This window comes from Panicum virgatum, chromosome 6K (assembly GCF_016808335.1).
Source record: "Panicum virgatum strain AP13 chromosome 6K, P.virgatum_v5, whole genome shotgun sequence".
Classification (NCBI taxonomy): domain Eukaryota; kingdom Viridiplantae; phylum Streptophyta; class Magnoliopsida; order Poales; family Poaceae; genus Panicum; species Panicum virgatum.
Window position 1 is genome coordinate 1,928,959 of NC_053141.1, and position 20,363 is coordinate 1,949,321.

Below are 20,363 nucleotides of genomic sequence, written 5' to 3' on the forward strand. Positions count from 1 at the left end.
GAGCTCAATGTGCTTCGTCCTCTTGTGATGAACTGGGTTGCGCGACATGTATGTGGTAGAAACATTGTCGCAGAACACAAGCATGGCCTTGGCGACGCCGTGGTGAAGCTCACCGAGCAAGGAACGAAGCCATGTGCACTCGGCGACTGCATTAGCGACGCCGCGGTATTCAGCCTCTGCGCTTGATCGGGATACCGTCGTCTGCCGTTTCGCCGACCAGGACACCAGCGAGTCTCCAAGGAACACGCAGAAGCCGGACGTAGAACGCCGCGTGTCGGGGCAGCCGGCCCAGTCCGCGTCTGAGTACGCGGTGAGCGTCGTCGACGGCGAGGCGCGAAGATGAACACCGAGCGACGGAGTGCCCTTGATGTAGCGCAGGATCCTCTTCAGCATGCCGGCGTGTACCTCAGTAGGAGCGTGCATGTGAAGACACACTTGTTGCACGGCGAGCGCGATGTCGGGCCGTGTGAGTGTGAGATATTGTAGGGCGCCGGCCATGCTGCGGTAGAAGCTGGGATCGGTGACCGGCGTGCCGTCCTGTGTCGATGCCTTCGCCTTGGTGTCGCAGGGCGTAGCCACTGGTTTGCAGTTGGCCATGCCAGCTCGCTCGAGGAGATCGTGGACGTAGCTGGACTGCGAGAGGAAGAAGCCGTCGGAGGAGCGATGGACGTCGATGCCCAGGAAGTAGGAAAGGGCGCCCATGTCCTTGACGGCGAACTCGGATTTGAGGCGGGCGATGATTTGCTGGAGAAGAGCCGTGGACGATGCTGAGAGGATCATGTCGTCGACATACAGTAGGAGATACGCCATCCCTGCAGGAGAGGAGAAGATGAACAGCGACGAGTCCGAGCGGGCCTGCTGGAAGCCGATCGTCTGGACAAACTGCGCGAAGCGAGTGAACCACGCGCGAGGAGCTTGCCGGAGGCCGTAGAGGGATCGTCGAAGTTCACACACAGCGGTTGGCGTGCGGAATCGGCGAATCCCGTAGGCTGTTGACAGTACACGCGTTCCTTGAGGTCGCCATGGAGGAACGCATTGGAGACGTCAAGTTGGTGCGCTGGCCATTGCTTGGAAGCAACGACGGCAAGCACTGAGCGGATGGTGGCGGGCTTGACGACCGGCGTGAACGTTTCCCCGAAGTCGATGCCGGGCCGTTGGTTGAACCCGCGAACGACCCACCTCGCCTTGTAGCGTTCCAGCGTGCCGTCGGAGCGCAGCTTGTGCTTGAACACCCATTTGCCGGTGATGACGCGTGCTCCCGGAGGTCGGTCGACGAGGGACCAGGTGCCATTGCGTAGCAGGGCATCGAACTCGGCTTGCATTGCACCGTGCCAGTTGGGGTCCTTTAGAGCGACGCGAACTGACGACGGCACGGGTGAGACGGTTTGGGTTGTGGAGTAGAGGGCATATTTGGGGTTGGGTTTGTATATGCCGGCTTTGGCGTGTGTGAGCATGCGATGGCCAGTGGGTGTAGCAGACGTGCGCGGCACAGGGTCAGGGGAGGGGGATGTTGTGGACATGGGTGGACTCGTGGGCGAGGCAGGGGATGCCGCGCGCGAAGTTTGCGGCGGTGGCGGCGAGCTAAACGGCTGAGGGAGAACAGGGACGGTGTCGTCGACTGGAGGCGTATGCATGGGCGTATGCGTGGGCTGCGGTTGGCGCTGCCGGAAGGGGAACTGACTCTCGTCGAAGACAACGTGCCGTGAGGTGAGCACGCGGCGCGTCGTGAGATCGAAGCACCGGTAGCCGCGGTGATCTGGCGGGTAGCCGATGAAAACGCACGGCGTGGATCTGGGCTGGAGCTTGTGGGACGCGGTCGCGGTAGTGTTGGGGAAGCACAACGCGCCGAACACCCTAAGCTCGTCGTAGCTGGGAGGAACGCCGAAGAGGAGCTCGAACGGCGTGGTGGAGCCGGTGGCACGACACGGCCGGCGGTTGATGAGGTGCGTGGCCGTGGAGAGCGCCTCGGCCCAGAACGTGTAGTCGGCGCCGCTGTGAACGAGGAGGGTACGAACACAGTCGTTCAGAGTGCGGAGGATCCGCTCGGCCTTCCCGTTCTGCTGAGATGTGTACGGGCAGGAGAGCCTGAACTGCACGCCATGGTCGGCAAGCAGCGTTCGTAGCGCGACGGTGTCGAACTCCCGGCCATTATCAGTCTGCAAAGCAAGCATCCGCAAGCCAAACTGGGTACCCACAGAAGCATGAAAATTTCGCAGGATTGGCAGAGTTTCTGATTTGTGGCGCATGGGAAAGACCCAAACGTAGTGGGTGAAATCGTCAAGTAGAGCTAGATAGTACTTATAGCCCGAGAAGCTAAACACAGGAGAGGTCCAAACATCCGCATGAACAATTTGGAAAGGAAAATATGTGATAGATTCACTGGGAGCAAATGGTAACCTAACATGTTTGCCCATCTGACAAGAAGAGCAAATGTGGGATGTGTCTTTATTGCACTGGAAATCAAAAGACTGAAGCAAAGTAGATAGGGTTTGCCGGCCGGGATGTCCGAGCCGCTGATGCCAGAGATCACGAGTGCAGGATGAACTGAGCGCGATCTGTGGCGGCAGTCGGAGCGGGTAGAGGTTGCCGGAGCTGTCACATCGGAGGGTCACCGTTCGGGTGGGAAGATCCTTGACAGAAAAACCGTTAGGATCAAATTCAATTGAAACATTGTTATCACGTGTGAGTTGACGAACGGAGATCAAGTTCTTTACTAGATGAGGAGAGACAAGAACATTGTTGAGAAGTAAGGGGGTACTGGAGGTAGGAATGGAGGTGCAGGCCGAGTGGGTGACCGGCAGCCTAGCACCGTTTCCAACCGTGATGTAAGAGGAGGAGGAAACGGGGGAGGAGGAAGAGAGGATACCGGGATTGTTGGACATGTGTGTGGTGGCGCCGGTGTCGAGGAACCAATCACCGGAGCTTGGAGGCTGCTGCGGAGGACCCCCGACCGATGCGAGTGCCGAGAGCAGGGCCTGCTGATCCCAGGCTGAGGAAGGCGGCGCAGTCGGGGCGGGCAGCTGGAGCTGGTGTTGCGCCGTCATTGCCTGTTGAGGCTGGAACGGCGGGCGCGGCCCGAGGACGCCAGCACCGGGTGCGCGGAATGGCATGGGCCATGCCTGGACCAGACCAGTCCAGGGGTTGTAGCCAGCGGCCCAAGGCAAGGGCTGTGGAGATCCGCTCTGGGGTTGGCCACCGGACGCGCCTGCGTTGCGCGTGCCCTGGACACCGCCGGAGTTGGAGCCGGAGTTGTTGGCGCCGCGACGCTTGTTCCGCTGGGATCGGTTGCGAGAGTTGCCGCCGTTCCCGGAGTTGGTGGAGTTGTTGGAGGATGTCCCGTGGCCGGCGGCGTACGCCTGGCCCGACGCGACCTTGTCGTCATGCTTATCGCAGAGCTCCTCCAGGAGGAGGAAGGAGCGGGCGGAGGCGAAGGTGTGCGGCGGCGACTTGGACGTGACGATGGGCTTGAGATGGCGATAGCGCGGATTCAGCCCACGCAGAAGATTGAGCACTTGGCTCGGCTCGGAGACGGGGTGACCAAGGTCGCGGAGGATGTCGGCTAGGTGCTTGAGTTGGCCGCAGTAGTCGTCGATGCTCAGGTCGCCCTGCTGCAGGGAGCGGAGTTCGGCTTCGACGAGGACGGCGCGGTGCATCTCATTGTCGCGGAACAAGCCCTCGATGGAGTTCCAGACGGTGAACGCAGACGCGCGCGGCTGGTAGATGAGGTTGAACACCTCGGTGTGCACCGTGGTCTGGAGCCAATTTACCACGCTGTGGTCGTTGAGGATCCATTCGGCATCGCGCTCGTCGAGGGGCGGCGGCGAGAAGACGTGGGGTGCGAGGCCGAACTTCCCGAGAACGGAGTCGAAGCAGCAGCGCCATTGGCTGTAATTGGACTCCTTGAGGCTGAGGGTGATGGGGATGTGGGAGCGGATGTTGATCTGCTGGACGACGGCCGCCGGAGCCGGTGGGATGGCGACATCGCCGGCGTCGTCCGAGGAGGAAGAGGAGTGGCGAGGGGAGGCCATGGCTGCGGGAGATGAGGTGGACGCGAACGGAAATTCCAGGGAGGATCGTTCGTAAGCTGATACCATGAAAGAAGAGATAGAGATGGAGAGAACAACCGCAAAACTTTCATTGATCTCTCTTGAAGTTTAAATACATGCGAGTGTACACTGAGCACGGGCATGCCGGCGTTCCCGGTCATGCGGGCGACGCGCGCGTGCAGTTAGCGGCGGGCGAGTCTACGCTGCATGCGCTCATGCGGTGCCGCGCAGCGTGGCCGCGTCGTGCGCGGAGCGCGCGGCGTCGCGCGCCGTGCGGAGGCAGTTGCATCGCCTCCGCTATCACTCAAGCCACCTATTTAAGCTCGTCTAGCTCACCTTGCCCAAGCAATATGGGACTATTCCCTTGGCTGCTGCTATGCTCCCAACACTAGCACGTGCGCTGGGCCTATTTCAGCCCAGCAGCCCACGAGTTGGGCTGTTACATGATGGTAAATACAAAGTCCAATCCGCATACAGGGCGCAGTTCACTGGATCAAACCCAATTGGAAAAAATCTGGAAGGCGAAGGTAGAAAATAAATGTAAGCTCGTCTCTTCTACTGCAAGACAGATTACCTACTGCGGATCGCATCATCTGTCGAGGTGGTCAGGCCAATCCAGTTTATTTGTCAGCTGTGTTCCTTCTCAATGAGAGTTGCTGTATGCACAGCAATACAACTTCCAAATGGTACAACAATCCATGGTACGACACACAACTTTCACCACATGGTGGCAGTTTTTCACAACTAAGGCATACAACACATCTCCAGGTGGTGATACACAGCATGGGATTTGTGGAAGGAGCGCTGTCGTAGAGTCTTCGACAGTAAAGTGATGTCCCCATATCAATTGGTAGCAGCCATTAAGACTGATATTTCCAATTACAGGGTGGCGCACAAAACCAATGGTGCACACTCAATTCTCTAGGGGGGCTAGTGCCCTCCTACCGCCCCCAAGATCAATGGATTCCACCCTAAGCTCCCCTCCATTTTTGGGAAGAAAGAATGATGGAGTGAGGAAGAAGAAGAGAAAGGAGATGAGCCCTCTTCATATGTTGGCTGGATTCGCCTCTAATTGTATTTTTTTGTGATCACAAATTTCATTATTGTTGAATAAATTTGTTTGATACGTAATGAGTAATTGTTTATATTCATTGTATTCTTGTTGTATCACCACAGTGCATGCTCATTCTCTTACGTACAAGATATGAATGCTCTGCTCCGTGGCTACATTCAGCGAGTGATCAGAAGGTTGGCACTTGGCAGGGGCGGTGGCTCCTGGCCTCCAGCTTCCATGCATCATGGGAAAAGCTGGACCTAGAAGTCTTTTCCAAACTCTATCTCGTCATGAGAATGCAGCCTCTATCTTTCAAATGTGTTTTCAACTCTACAATAATATCCCCTCTTAATGAAAAACGTGCTCAGGCACGGTCGCGAAGAAAAAAAAACTCTACAATAGTACATGCATCATCGTTTTAGAAGTCGTAGATAGTATAGTCAATCTAGTCTAGTATTTATAAGCTCTGGTCATCATTTCCACTCTGAGAAGTATCGGAGGTATTGCACTTGTAATAACTAATAAGATATCGTGACAAGGCCAAAATGGTAATTAGATCGAGTTGTTGGACTGTAGGCAGGCATTGAGCACAAGGCTAAGGTGTCTAGGATGCCATATATCCACACCTCGGGATGGGCAAATTTAACCGAGAACTGAACTGAAATAACCAAGAACTGGAACCGAAAGAACCGAAAATGAGAAATTCGGTTCCTATTTCTCAGGAACTAAATTTACTTGGTTAATTTGGTTCGGTTCTCAGTTATTCAAGAGAACCAAAACTGGTAACCATTCAGCCCATTAAAGAACCAATGGGACACTGACTCCCCTCTCTGCTCCAAGCGCCACCTCCCCTGCCCTTCCCCTCCTCAACACCTGCCGCCATCTCCCCGCTAGCTCCCCAGCTGCTCTCCTCCTCTACATTCGCCGCCACCTCCCCCATCGGTCGAGGCGAGGCGACCACGCTGGCGCGCCGCCCCAAACCCCCGTCGGTACCCACCCCTGCCCGACGTCCAGCCTCTGGCGCCCGTGTTCGGCCCCCGCCCAGCCTGGCCGCCACCGCCCGACGCTAGGCGGGCGCAGATGGCCTGGACCTTGGCGTCGACGGCGGCGCGGAGCTGGCGTAGGTGGTTGGGGCAGTCTTGCCCGTCCATCGCGCCCGGGAAGTTGAGGCACGCGTACTCACCGCGGAGCTTGAAGGCGGCTCGGTCGTACGCTAATTCATGAATTTCTTGTGATCGCCTTGTCCTGCATGCGCGGCGATCTGGTGGGGGGGAGTCGTAGGTGCCAAGGTAGATAGGCACCCAATTCTTTGGCAGCCGAATTTCAGCCACCCACTTCTCCCACTGTCGCTGCCGCACGCCGCGGTACAACTTCTGCTGCAGCATGGCCGCCGCCGCCGCCGCATCATCAGGCGGCATCTTCGAATGGGAATGGCTGTTTTTGTGCCTCCTGAAGTTTTGGTTCCCTCAGTTAGAACCGTAACCAAATCTAACTATAACCGAAACCGAATTTGCTCAGTTTTTAACTATAATGAAAAGAACTGATCAATTTTTATTTTCTAGGAACCGAATTTTCATGGGAACCGAAGAACCGAATCGATGGATTTGATACTAACCGAATGCCCAGCTATCCACACCGCAAGCATGAAGCTAGAAGTACTGGGCATGTGCTGAGTGCGTGTGCAGACAGTGCTTGCCACGGTTGAAGGTGGTGGTGGGCCTGGGAGCACGTTCGTCCGAGAGGGATGGCCGAAGAGAACCATGCGGCCCCTGCCGACCAGCACCTACTCGTCACTCGCAGCCGCAGATCCACCATCATTAGGTTTTCTGGAGGTCGATAGCTGATTTACAAATTGATTTTATTTGACACTGTAATTAATAATCAAAGTTATTACATTTACAGTCTAATCCAAACCAAGGCCTGGTTATTTGAGGTCGATAGCTGGTTAGACTTTGGAGACCCCATCACGTCGTGTCCTAGTAAAAAAAGCGCTCGAGACTGACTGCTCCTCGGGAGGGACGCGCAGGGTCTTGTCAAAATGATTGATCAACTATGGCAGTCGCGCACGCACTCAGATCGACCCTCTAGGCCTAGGGCCGCCTAGCACGACTGTAAAGTGTTGGTCCGTACCAGTTACATTTCGGACCTCTTTGGTTGTGTGTATCACAAAAATTTTGACTAATAATTAGGGTGCTAAATAATGTTAATTTACAAAACTAACTCCACAATCTTGATCTACGAGACGAACCTAATGAGACATTTGACGCACGATTAAATAATGGTTACTGTAGCATCACTGTAGCCAATCATCGATTAATTACTGTCATTAGATTCGTCGTGAAAAATTACACCCATCCGTGAAATTTTTTTGCAAATAAACTTCGTTTACTACTCCATACATGTGAGATTCTTTTATCTTGAATCATGTGCTATGACACGATAGGGGAAAACAAACAGGGCCGAGCTATTTCCTACTGCTCTGCTCCGCTCCGCTCCCGTTGCACAGCGGGACCCACCACACAGCCCCGCCCGCTGTGCTAGATGGCAAGGCCGGACCCACCACACAGCCCCGGCCGGAAAAGCGAGCTAGGCGTAGGCGATGCGCCCCGGGCGGCGCGCGCGCGTCGGCGTCGGCCTCGGCACGGCCATGTGCGCGCTGCCGCCGCGCGCGCTCGCGGCGTGGCGGCCCGGCCACGCCCGCCTGCCTGCCGCTTGCTTGCTCGCTCGCGCCTCCCCTCCCGCTCTTGCCTGCCGCCGGCGCCGCCACGTGACCGCGACCCCGTCGTTGGTGCCATGTCGCCGGGCAACTGCAACTCACATCCATGCCATGGCACTCTCCCACATGCGCCGGTCCCCAACGGAAGGCATGCAAGTACAGTACTAGTACGTCCCAAGTACGCACCGCCCGTCTGCTACCTGCTACCGTCTTCCTCCAGTAAATGGATGCACTACTACGTATCAATTGGTTTGGTTGGGGCGTCCGATACATGTCCTAGTACAAAAGTAACCAGCGTTCACGCTCACTTCATGTGCATGTGCAGTGAAGGCAACAGCCACCACCAGGGGCGGATTTAGGGTGGGGGCAAGGGGGCTCAAGCCCCCCTACCCCTACCCCATGAGCTCCATGGAAATTAGGGAGAGGAGTGAGAAGAAGAGGAAAGAAAGGAGAGAAAAAAAGGAAAAGGAGGGGCGGGAGGAAGAAGAGTAGGAAGCAGCTCCTTGCCGGTTGCCGATGATTCCAGCCTCCGCCACTGGTCACAATGCTGTTGCGCTCCTCGGTTTCGCTTTTGCCGTGTTCCATTTGCCCCAAGGGCCAAGGCATCTCTCGGATTGGTAAACAAGCAAAACTATTCCAGTTACTACTGGAGAGAAGGCGGCCAGGTGTTGGGTGTCGCTGCTGGCCGGATTCGGATTGGTTGGAGGCGAGCCGTACCGGTACGGCGCAGCGCAGGCCCAAACTCGCATGCCTGCTCGAGACTGAGACACTGGCCTAGAAGACGGCGAAAGGCAAAAGGCGGGCGCCCTGCCTTTTCCCGCCTTCCCAAACCGCCACCTACGCGGGGCATGCTAGTCCGCGCGCGCCCCAGCAGCTTTCGTGGCGCTCGATCTCCGACAGGAGGTTTTTTTTCCTTTTCAGATAAATTTTTATTCCACCTAATTTTCTAATTTTGGAAATTTATGATTTGTAAATATAATTTTTAAATATAACTTTTGCACATCTTCCCTAAAGATAAATTTTCATCATAACTTTTACAATGTACATAACTTTTACATATAACTCTTTGTTAACAACTTGAAATAATAAATTTTTATCATAACTTTTATGGTACATACAAAACTTAATCAAATAACTTATAGAGGATAATTTTTTAGCACAAATTGTATGATGATACTATGTGGAAGATTTCTCACACAACATCTTACGCACAAAGTGTATCGTGCAACTTCTAAGCGCAAGTCTCGATATAATTTTTTATTATAATTTTTATATAAAAGTTGTCATGAAAACTTCAGACAAAAAATGTAAAAGGATAAAACTGGAAAGGACAGCCATGATAACACTTAAAAAAAAGGAAAGGGGAAAACAAAAAGATGAAAAGAGAAAAAAAAATATTTGGATGGTCATGTCACTCACTTGGGTGGGTGCAACAGCTGTGCAGCGTCATAAAAGGAAGGAGAAGCCCCCCTGTTGGATCGATTGCTGAGAACTCAATTAGCGCGTGATTGGGCGATTGGGCCCCGTTTGGTTTTGTAACGCGCTAGTGAATAGTGACACTTTGACCGCTTATTACGGTGTCAAACAAAGTCAGTTTACAAAACCAACTACAGAACCCCCGCGCTAGTGACCCTGAAGAATCTAATGAGGCATTTGACCACGCGATTAGAGGATGGTACTATAGCATCACTGTAGCAAATCATCGATTAATTACCGTCGTTAGATTCGTCGCGAAAGTTACACTCATCTCAAAAAAAATTTTGCAAATAGAATTCATCCGATCATTTATGCAGAAAACATTCTCTTCTAGCACTAGGATTCCAGAGAGCATCCAAACAAGGGCCGGATTCTCGCACCTACGCTTTCCAGTTCCAGTCCAGCCTGCCTGCCCGCCCGCGTGCTTCTGCCACGCGGGACCCACCACACCACAGTCCCGCTCGAAAAAAGCTGCCATGAATTACACCGAGAGAGATGCCGCGGGAGGGGCACGTGGTCGTGTCTGCTGCCAAGGCAGATGACGTTACAGTACAACTCAGCGCAGCCAGCGGCGGAGGTCGGTGGTGGACGACGGCGACGCCGGCTCTCCGCCGAGGCTCTCCGCGCACGACGACGACACCGTCGACCGCTGCTCCGACGAGAACCGCCCCGCCGCGCTCTTCAAGCTCGGGCTCCGCAGCGACTGCGCCTCCGCCGCCGCCGGGAACGACAGCCGCTTCTTCGCGCCGCTCCCGCCGCCGCCGGAGAGCCGGTCGCGCTCGGGCGTCGCGGGCCGCTGCCGCGGCGCGCTCTGGGACCGCACCCGCGCCTTGGCCGACTCCGTCGCCGCCATGTAGTTGGGCACCGCCGCCGCCCCCGCGTGGTGGTGGTGCCGCTGCGAGTGCAGCAGGCTCGGCGTGTCGCTCCCGCCGCGGTCCACGCGCGGGCTCGCCGACCGCACCTGGATCGGGGGCCGCGCCTTCCCCGGCGACGGCGTCACCGGAGAGTGCCCGTGCCCGTGGTGCGCGCGGTGGTGCATCGGCGAGGACGACGACGGCGCCTGCCGCCGCGGCGTCGAGTACGACAGGGGCCGCGCCGTGTCCATCTCCAGCGTCTTCACGGGCTCCCGGTGGTGGTCCATGGACGCGCGCCCGGGCGCCGCCGCCGCGCCGCGGATGCTGCTGCTCCGGTTCGTGTCGAAGGACGCGCGCGACGCCATCCACCGCTCCGCCCACCGCGGCTGCTGCCCGCCGCCGTCCACGTCCATCTCATCCGCCGCCTCCGCCGGGTTCCTCCAAAGCTGTGCAGGTAGCAGCAGCAGTGAGCAACTAAACCAGTCATCGAACACTTCCCAACCAAATACAGTAGAAGTGTAGAACGAACCCAAAAAGAAAAAGAAGATCTTGTCTTTCAAAAATCAAATAAAAAAACCACCAATCCTAATAATTAGATGATTACTTGATGCGAGAAGGCGTAGGAGAGCGCCCTCTCACGCTTGAGCGCCGCGTCCTTCCTGGTCTGCAGCATGGCCTGGATCTCCTCTATCGTCCGCGGCCGGTCGTCCCAGTCGTCGGCGGCGAAGCTGCTGCCGTCGCGAGACCGCTCCTGCAACCAGACCACCAAATCATCAAATCAGTCAGTAGATGCGCACAAGAAAGACTCCTTTTTTCTCCCCTTCAGATCAGATATATAGCAAGAACAGCAATGGCACATAAAGAGTACTCACGACGGAGCGGCGGTCGGCGTAGTCGTGCGTGTACTTGGAGTCCCAGAACGTGGAGGTGTCGACGCTGTACGACGACTTGCTGCTCCCGCACGGCGGCGCCGCCGCGGCGCCGGCAGCGGAGAGCGACACGGACAGGGACGACATGGAGTCCTGGGAGAGGCGCATCCGCTGGTCCCGGACGCGCGCCTGGACGCGCACCAGCGCCTGCATGCAGCGGAGCGTCATGTTGGCCTGCTTCCGGACGTTGTGGCCGCGCACCAGCGCCTGCAGCTTGACGAGGCCCCTGAGCGCCCGCAGCGCGCGGCGCGCCAGGTAGCCCCGGAACGCGGTCTGGATGAGGACGGCGGCGCGGCGCTCACGGGCGGCGAGGCCGCCGGGGGGGCGGGTGAGGCGGACCACCTCGGCCGCCGCCTGCGCCGTGGCGACGGCGGCCTCGGCCGTGGCGGCGGTCGCCACCGCCAGCGCGATGGCGTGGCGCTGCTCCTCCGTGACGGTGACGGCCGGGTGCGGGTGGTCCGGCGCGGCGGGGGCCGGGGACGACGGGGGCGAGGACCTCCGGAAGAGCCATCTCCGGCGCTCGCGCTTCCCCTGGTGGAACAGCATACGTGAGGCGCCGCCGCCGCAGCAGCAGAGGTACGGTGAAACGAAACAGGAACGGGAGGGGAGCGAGAGGGGCACTCAGTACCTTGTCGTGGTCGGCGTCGGCGGGGGCGGGGGCGTCGTCGCGGAGACGCGAGGCCTTCCTGGCGGGCGAGGGCGAGGCGGCGTCGTCCTTGGAGGGCGAGCGGAAGGCGCGCTTGACGGCGGTGAGCCAGGACGTGGCGCCGGCCTTCTTGCCCATGTCCGGCGCGGTAGGGGGTCGTTGGTTGTATTATTGCTGGTGGCGCGGGGGGCGGGTGGCGAGCTCCATGGCTTTGGCTGGGTGGTGGTCACGCGCTCCCCCGGCACCGCACGGCACCTGCTTTTATGCGTGTTGGGGTTTATGGGCATCGACGGAGCTGGAGCTGGAGCTGGAGCGGGAGGACTGAGGGAGGGAGTGGGAAGAGGAGTGTGGCGTGGGGCCCGCTGCTGTGGCTTTCCGATGCGTTGCGGGGGAGGCCGGGTCAGTGGGTGAACGTTGGTGCTGTGCTGCCTGCCTGCCTCCATGGTTTGTTTGGTGGGGAGGCAGCCGGCAGGCAGGCAGTCGGGCAGAGGCCCCCTACCCCCGGATGGGGCAGATGGGAGACGGCGGCCAATGATCCCGGCGCTGGGTTCCCGTGCGATGCGATCCCCACGGCCGCCGATCCGTTGCCGACGTCTGAGCTCGCACTTGGTGATTGCATTGATGGGTGGTGACATTACCGATCCCTTGGCGCCCCTGGGTCCTCTCTTTGGGTGGACGGACGGGTGGTAGGGCAGGCAGGTGCTGACGAGACAGACGCATCGTGGGCGAGCTGATGATGAATGGATTGGCCGGCGGATCGAAACTACTCCGTAGATATCAGACGAGGTCGGCCACCATCACCAAGGCGGTAGGATTGGAAGTGGGTTGTTGGTGCTCGACCGTGTGTCGTGTCGGCGGCGCGAGCTAGGAGATAGGCCTGCCTGGCTAGATAGCGGACCAATCAACCATTGCGGCCTCGTGGGGCAGCCGCGCGCCCGGAGCCACATCCGGCCGGCGAGGACACCACGGATTGGAGCACCGAGCACTCGCCGCGGCACGTGACGTGCACAGTGCACTAGTCTGCCCGGCACGGATTGGAGCACTACTCGTATGTGCTGGTGGGTTGGGGCGTCGCGGAGGCCGAGGCGAGAGGGGACCGGCCGGCGCAGGCGGACTGGCGCCGTGGGTGGATGTGGCTCTAGCGTGTAGCGTCGGCGACCAGCAGCACGACCGCCTGTGACTGCCGCCTGCCCGCCTCGTCGTGTTGCCATGGATGACTACGCCAGGCCGCAGGCAGGATCGGACGACGGAGCAGCAGCGCGCCCATACCAAGCCGTCCCTCGACCGCCACGGTGCGTGGCCGCCGGATCGGAGCCCCTGTCGCCCTCCTCGATCATCTGAGGCCTCTCTCTCTCTCTCTCTCTCTCTCTCTCTCTCATATCAGCAAGCATGCATGCAGCCGGCAGGCACTGTTTGCTGGCGTTGGGATTCCGAAAGGAACGGACGAAACACACCGGGGGGCGGGGCACGCCGGCATTTTGTTTTTTTTTTCCTCCTCGCCCTCCCATACCCTTGCAGCTTAGCTTAATCTGGTCAAATCCCCGGTCAAGCCTACCCCTGCTGCTTTTGTACGCTGCTGGAGTCGTTACTTTCTGCACCTACCACCATGCGGCCATGCACCAGCTCGCCTATCTATAGCAAACAAATACTCTAACTTCTATACAACCTGCGGAGGGAGAGCTGAGGGCGCCGGAAGCCTCTTGGATCGACACATGGTGGAGAGAAGACGCCTGAGTCCTAACGCGAGCCGTGGGCTGCTGGTTCCGTTGTTTCCTCGCGCCGCTCGCGCTGTGAGTGGGGCCGCGACGGTCTGCCGCACCGCCTCTCCTGCAGCACCTCGCCTGCGTGTGGGTTCCGTCGGGGTCCGCTCGCTCCGTCTCCACGGGAGGCCGGCCGTTCCCACCTCGCCTTCTTTCCGGCGCTCTCTGCGTCTTCTACCCGCTCGTCGGCCCGGCCGCATCTGCCAGGACGCCGACGGCGCGCTCGCCGTGGAAAGGAGCAGAGGGCGCCGAGGTCATGGAGGCCGAGCCCGAGGGCGTTGCCGTCGACAAACTCACTGGAGGCAACTGCGGCGACGAGGCCAAGAGGGTCGTGCAGCAGCTGGTGCCGTACACTGGCGACTGGAGGGGCTTCGACGCGAGCCGGCCATGAGCGCCTGGGAGGCTGTGCTTGGTGGGGTGAAGCGCCCCGACCCCAAAGATCGAAGCTAAACCATGTATTAATAACCGAAGTACTCTAACTTCTATACACCCTGGGGAGGGAGAGCTGAGGGCGCCCGGAGCCTCTTGGATCGACACGTGGTGGAGAGAAGACGCCTGAGTCCTAACGCGAGCCGTGGGCTGCTGGTTCCGTTGTTTCCCCGCGCCGCTCTCGCTGCGAGTGGGGCCGCGACGGTCTGCCGCACCGCCTCTCCCGCAGCACCTCGCCTGCGTGTGGGTTCCGTCGGGGTCCACTCGCTCCGTCTCCACGGGAGGCCGGCCGTTCCCACCTCGCCTTCTTTCCGGCGCTCTCCGCGTCTTCTACCCGCTCGTCGGCCCGGCCGCATCTGCCAGGACGCCGACGGCGCGCTCGCCGTGGAAGGGAGCAGAGGGCGCCGAGGTCATGGAGGCCGAGGCCGAGGGCGTTGCCGTCGACAAACTCACTGGAGGCAACTGCGGCGACGAGGCCAAGAGGGTCGTGCAGCAGCTGGTGCCGTACACTGGCGACTGGAGGGGCTTCGACGTGAACCGGCCATGAGCGCCTGGGAGGCTGCGCTTGGTGGGGTGAAGCGCCCCGACCCCAAAGATCGAGGCAAAACCATGTATTAATAACCGAAGCAAGTCTCCGGTACAATACATGTTACATCAAGTGGAGTCCAGAGTCATACAGAGCTTTATTCAACCCGTACACGAGGAGTAAAGTGACAACACAGAGCTACCGCAAACAACCACAGGATAACGAGTAGCATAACGACATGCAAGACTAGCTCTTCGTCCATCACGGCTCCACTCGATCAGCTTGGGTGCGAACACGATCTACTCGCAATCTTCAGGCACAAAGTTAGGATCCTCTGAAAAAAAAATCAACAAGGGTTGAGTACGAAAGTACTCAGCAAGTCCCACCTCACCCTTACGGGGAGGGAGTTACAGATTAATACGCAAAGGTCCATTAATTAACCAGAATAAATAACAAATATAGTATTAAAGATAACCCAAATAGTCATCCATCTCAGGGGCTAGGTGGCTCAACTAGTTGAGATGTCCACACCGTAACCTGTCCAAACCGAGGACACGGACCATTCGAATGGATTGTACACTCTGCAGAGGTTGTACGCTTTACCCACACGCACTTCACCGTCCAGAGACGGCTCCGTCATAGCCGACACCCGGCCGTGGCTCAACCCCAACTAGTCGCCCACAAACCCCCGGGGTCTGGACCAATCCAGGTCTCACCCCAAAATATATCCACCTCGGACGACTACCAGGTTAGCCAGTGGGATTAGACTAAGGTTTGCCCATACAAACTCATTTGGTCGTACTGAAAGTAGGTTAGGTGAGATGGCACCACAACACACGGTCCTTAAGGTTCATCAGGGTAGTCAACAACCATAACCAACCAAACCCGATATGTCACCACGACAGAGCTCGGTCGCAAGTCTACCACCACAGTAGCGCATGCTCCAACACATTCCACACTGCCCTGGTCTCATTCCCATTCCAGTTTCATCAATTAACAAGGTCTGATAATATGCCAGTTTGACAGTAAATCGATATGCAACATGGCTTCAGTCAGTGGTTTCTCTCAATCCCTCAGTGTATCGTCTCATACAATCCCTAAGTCTAGCAAATTTTATATTTAGCCTTACTTGGGATCAATCATAGTCAACGTAAGGGATCGATGAGACTTGCCTTCACTTTCGTACGCGTCGGCGGCGGCGTTTTCCTGATCTCCTGGCTCCTCTGGTTTCTCCTCTGGAATCGGTTCTACTTTGTCATACGCGGCGAAAACAGCACAACCGACAAACAACATAAGCAAGCATAAACATAAAATAAAATGAGCTCGAATTGGAAACAATTTAAGATATGGGGACATGAATAATATTTTTGGAAGATTTTCTAATGGCATGGCCAAAACTATGTTAGAAACGGCGTGATAAAGTTTCAGGTCGATCGGAGATTGTCTGGCGCATAAAATGATAAGTTAACAGGGTGTTTAGAGTCTAAACGAGGATCCAGGGATTTGTTTGTAATTAGTGAAAGGACCTGATTAGAGTTATGGGAAGTGTTTTGGGTTATTCTGGAAAAGGTAGGTGTTTATTTAGAATTAAGTTTATATGGTGGAAGGGTTTATTTTGAAATATAATAAAAGAGGGGGTTTCTTTTGCAAAATGGTTAGAAAGGGGGAGGGACTCTTTAGGAAATAGAGAGAAGGGGAGGGGCTTAAGGGCAAAATAGCCCTTCATCCTCTTCCTCTCGACGCAGAACAGGGGAGGGATGCTGGGCACCGGAGGCGGCCCAGGGCACGGCGGCGGCCGGGATCGGGGGGAAAAGAGAGAGGAGAGTGAGGGGGTTCGATTCCCTGGCGGCGATGCTGCAAGGCGACGGGAGGGGCTAGCGGCGGCGGAAGGGTTTGCGGTGGTGGGGAGCATGATGGGAGGCCTATTTATAGGCGGAGTAAGGCGGTGGGGAGGGTTGAGCGCGTTGAAGCCGGCCGGCGAGCTCCGCGGGGTGCCATTAATGGTGTTCGGCCGATTGCGAGCGTCGGCGGCGCGATTCGCGGCGGCGACGAGACGGCTCGGGTAGAGGGCACGTGGAGGGGCCGGCTGCGGAGCCTGGCGTCACGCTGTGCGGCCTGTGCGGCTCAGCCGGCGGCGCGGCGATGGCACTGTGCGCAAGCAGTGCGAGTACTGCGGCGCGAGCAGCGAGACGACCCGGTAATGGGACTAGTCCGGCAGCAGCGAGCGGCTCGGCGAGCGGTGCGGCCACGTGGAGCGCATGCGCGCGTGGGCGGGCGGCATGGCACGGACGCGCGCGCAGCGAGCCGGTGTCGCGGCGTGCGGTGCGCGGCGCGGCGGGCGTCGCGTTATGCGGAGCGCGTGCGCGGGGGCGCGCGCATGGGCGCGTGGAGGCGGCCGGGAGTGCGCGTGCGCGAGCTAGGCAGGGAGTAGGGCCAGCGGCGGGCCGAGCGTGCGCGCGGGCGCGCGGCAGGGGAGAGGGAGGAAGGAAAGAGGGAGAGGGAAAAAAGAAAAGGAAAAAGGAAAAGAAGAAAAAATAAAAAGAGGAAGAGAGAGTGAGAGAGCTGGCGGGGAATCCGGCGGCGATCGCGACGGTCGGACGTGCGTGGGCGACCGGCAGCCGCGCGACGCGGGATGGGACGGCGGCGAGGAAAAAAAGGGAGGGTTCGGTCGGCGGAAAAGATGGAACAACGATTGAAATCGGACATCAGGACGGCGGAAATTTTCTGGTTAGGGTTAAATGAGCTCAACAATGAAAAAGTTTTGAAAAAAAATATTTTAGCGCGTGATTTTATTTGGTAAATTTTTGGAATGTTACATGGGGGGCCGTGCGAGCTTCCTTCGGCCACGGCGCCATGCGCGCCGCCCCCGTTGGCTCCCGCCGCTGCGGGCTCCTGCGCCACACGCATCTGCGGGTGTCACTGCTGGGCCCGCCTGCACACGCCGCGCACGGCGGGCTGCTGGTGATGCTGCTCCGCTGCTTGCTTCTGCCGCCGCCGCTGGTTTGGGGGATGAAAGGAGAAGCCTTTGGGATACGATGATGGGTAGTGGAGTCTTTTCCCATGAATGTGAATTTTTTCCACCCTATTTTATTTTTTCGGTGGACCACTTACTAACAGCGTCCAAATCAAGGTAAACAGAGCTTCCCGTTCATCAAAAGCAGGAGCAAAATTGCACAGTTAAAAAATGATGGTGGAATCACCATTTCACTTAGTGTGTGTTTAGTTAGTGAAAAGTTTGGATTTTGGTACTGTAGCACATTTCGTTGTTACTTGATAAATAATGTCCAATCATAGACTAGTTAGGTTTAAAAAATTCATCTCGTGGTAATCAGTTAGAATGTGTAATTAGTTTTTTAACTGCATTTAATGCTCCATGCATATGTCCAAAAATTTGATGTGACGGATACTGTAGAAATTTTTTTAGAAACTAAACAGGATCTTAAGAATAGGGGCAAAAACACCAAAATTCCTTTTTTATGTTTACTGCATATGGATATCGAAGTTCATATTAGCAGTCGTGGATCCGAGCAAAGAGTTTTCTATAAATTTCTTTATACGGTGTTTGCCACGGATATATGTTAGTGAATACAGTTCTCTTAACACTCCTATAGATCTGGTGTTTTTCACAGATATATGTTAGTGAATACAGTTCTCTTAACACTCCTATAGATCTATAGGTCTGTCAATAGAAGGCTATCTCTTATTATCAAAAGAAGAAGAAGGCTATCTCTAATATATTTGTTGTGCTGTGGCTGGTGGCTGGTGCTGATTTATTGTAAGAGAAAAATATTGTTGACTAGTTGGTGGCTGGTGCAACTTGGTGTGAAAGAAAAACACTGTTGGCTGATTGCAGCGAACAGAGTGATAATTGATTCAACGACTTAATTACTCATATGTTATTATCACCTACTCCCTACGTTTTAAAATGTAGATCGTTTTGACTTTTTTTAGAAACATAATGTTTGCTATGCATTTAGATATAATATATGTCTAGATACATAATAAAATATATAAATCTAAAAAATCAAAACGAGGTACCTTTTAAAACAAAGAGAGTACTATATTACTTATTTAAAATCAGTTTAGACGGGCGCGGCGTAGCGCGCCTCCTTCCTAGTATCTTTATCTGCGAAAAGCTGTCCAGTGCAGGTGCGCCTTGTGTTGTCGCCGTCGCCGCCGCCCGATTGGGCGCGCGGCCAGGCCTGCACCGACCAGGGTTCAATTTTTCGACCGGACCGGCCTAACCGCCGGGCTCCGGTACCGATTTACCGGTCCGGTTAGGCCGGTTACCGGTCGGAATCGGACAAATGCGAATTTGAATTCAAATTTCCTCGTGGAAGCGGGTTGTAACCGGTATACCGGCCGGTTAGACCGGTTTACCGGCCGGTTTTGCTGGTATATCGGTTACTTGTGCGTTCTGGTTCTTAGCGGCATACCGGCCGGTTATTCCGGTTTACCGGCCGGTTTTGCCGGTATACCGGTTGTTTCGTGCAGTTTTCCGACGCTTAAAAAATGGATCCCCGGTGTGAAATAAAAAGAAATTTCGGCATTAGCTATGCACATTTTAATGTAAATGACCCTACCAAAGCAATAATTTATAATCATGCATACAAATATAATAGTAATAAGCGTGCATACAAATACGGAGTCATACACCTATACACATGAAATGAAAGTTTAACGTAGGAATGGGAAGACCCCCATTTGGGATGCGGTTTGGTATTCGGCGGTGGACATCAAAGCGATACCTCGCACTCTAAGCAGCTCAGCCTTGTAGTGTTGCCAAGTTTGGCCCGTCCACGCCGATATTGTCTGCCATTCCTGAACTAACATAGTATAAAAATGGGGGTCTTCCCATTCGTACACTCATCTCGTCAGTGGCTGCATGCTGATGTCAGGAATGAGGTAGTGAAAAGAGTGCCTGGAATCGTTGTAGGAGGAAGAAGAGTGCTGTGGACTGTCATAGTCCGTCGGTCCACCTGTTCTCCTCTACGAGTGCGGTATTCCATGGTCGGTGTCCTGAGTAGCATGTGTGAACTGAGTCTCCCCTGCAATCAACCAAATTTCATAATTAGTAGTCAATACTCATAGTCAGAAATATGTGTCTATTTATATGTGCAATGTATACCTGTGAAACGAACACCACGAGCACCACTACCAGCAGCAGCAGCATGAGCACCACTACCACCACCACCAGCATCAGGATCAGCACCGTCACCATCATCACCATCATCATCTGCCGAGCTGCTATCCTCGGACTCCTGATATGGAGGACTACGCTCACTTTCGCCATCATCAGTCTCGGTCTCGCTGGTCACTGGTTTTGCTGTTCCTTTGCAATTTCAACGCTTCGGGTCACCCTTCTTAGGCCCCTTCTACAACTTTCTCTTCCCTAGGTGAGTGTCACCTATATTTTGACGTGCCCAATCGCTGATGGAATCATTCCCCGTAGCCTCACGTAGATCTGACACGTTTATTTGATCTCTGACAATATGGGACGGGAGAGGGATGTCGCCGTCATCATCATCCTCGTCTAGAATTGGAGCCCGGTTAGATCTACCATATTCCATCCATTCCCGCACCGGATTTTTCTCATCATAGAAAGAAAGATGGGCTAGCTGGTCAATGAAATCACCTTCTTCACGCATCAGTGGGCCGGAGACCTCCTCAAGTCGGAGACGAAGGTTGTAGTTGACATAGACAAACTTATTAAGTTTCTTGTGCGACAACCGATTGCGAACCTTTGTATGCAGCAAGGCAAAAGTACTCCAGTTCCGCTCGCATCCACTGGACGAACAACATTGTGAAACAAGCCTCATGGCAAGGTACTGCAGTTTTGGAGTACTTGATCCGAACATCATCCACCAGGGCGCTGCATGTGCAACCGAGTATGTGAGCAATATTTTCGAATAGAGAAAACAACAATT

General features: G+C 55.9%; 2 protein-coding genes across 2 annotated transcripts; both read right to left on the bottom strand.

Moving 5' to 3' along the window:
- Nucleotides 1–5,990: 5,990 nt before the first annotated feature.
- On the bottom strand, nucleotides 5,991–6,518 carry LOC120639300 (ethylene-responsive transcription factor ERF061-like). Its single transcript, XM_039915270.1, has one exon. The coding sequence runs from the start codon at nucleotides 6,516–6,518 to the stop codon at nucleotides 5,991–5,993; it is 528 nt and encodes a 175-aa protein (XP_039771204.1).
- A 3,046-nt stretch (nucleotides 6,519–9,564) lies between these two features.
- LOC120711195 (protein IQ-DOMAIN 14-like) lies at nucleotides 9,565–12,095 on the bottom strand. The gene is made up of 4 exons (XM_039996651.1): nucleotides 11,704–12,095; nucleotides 11,019–11,606; nucleotides 10,751–10,897; nucleotides 9,565–10,592 (listed from the first exon to the last, which is right to left on the bottom strand). Exons 1-4 carry the CDS (start codon nucleotides 11,857–11,859, stop codon nucleotides 9,849–9,851), a joined length of 1,635 nt encoding a protein of 544 aa, XP_039852585.1. The 5' UTR covers nucleotides 11,860–12,095; the 3' UTR covers nucleotides 9,565–9,848.
- Nucleotides 12,096–20,363: the final 8,268 nt, after the last annotated feature.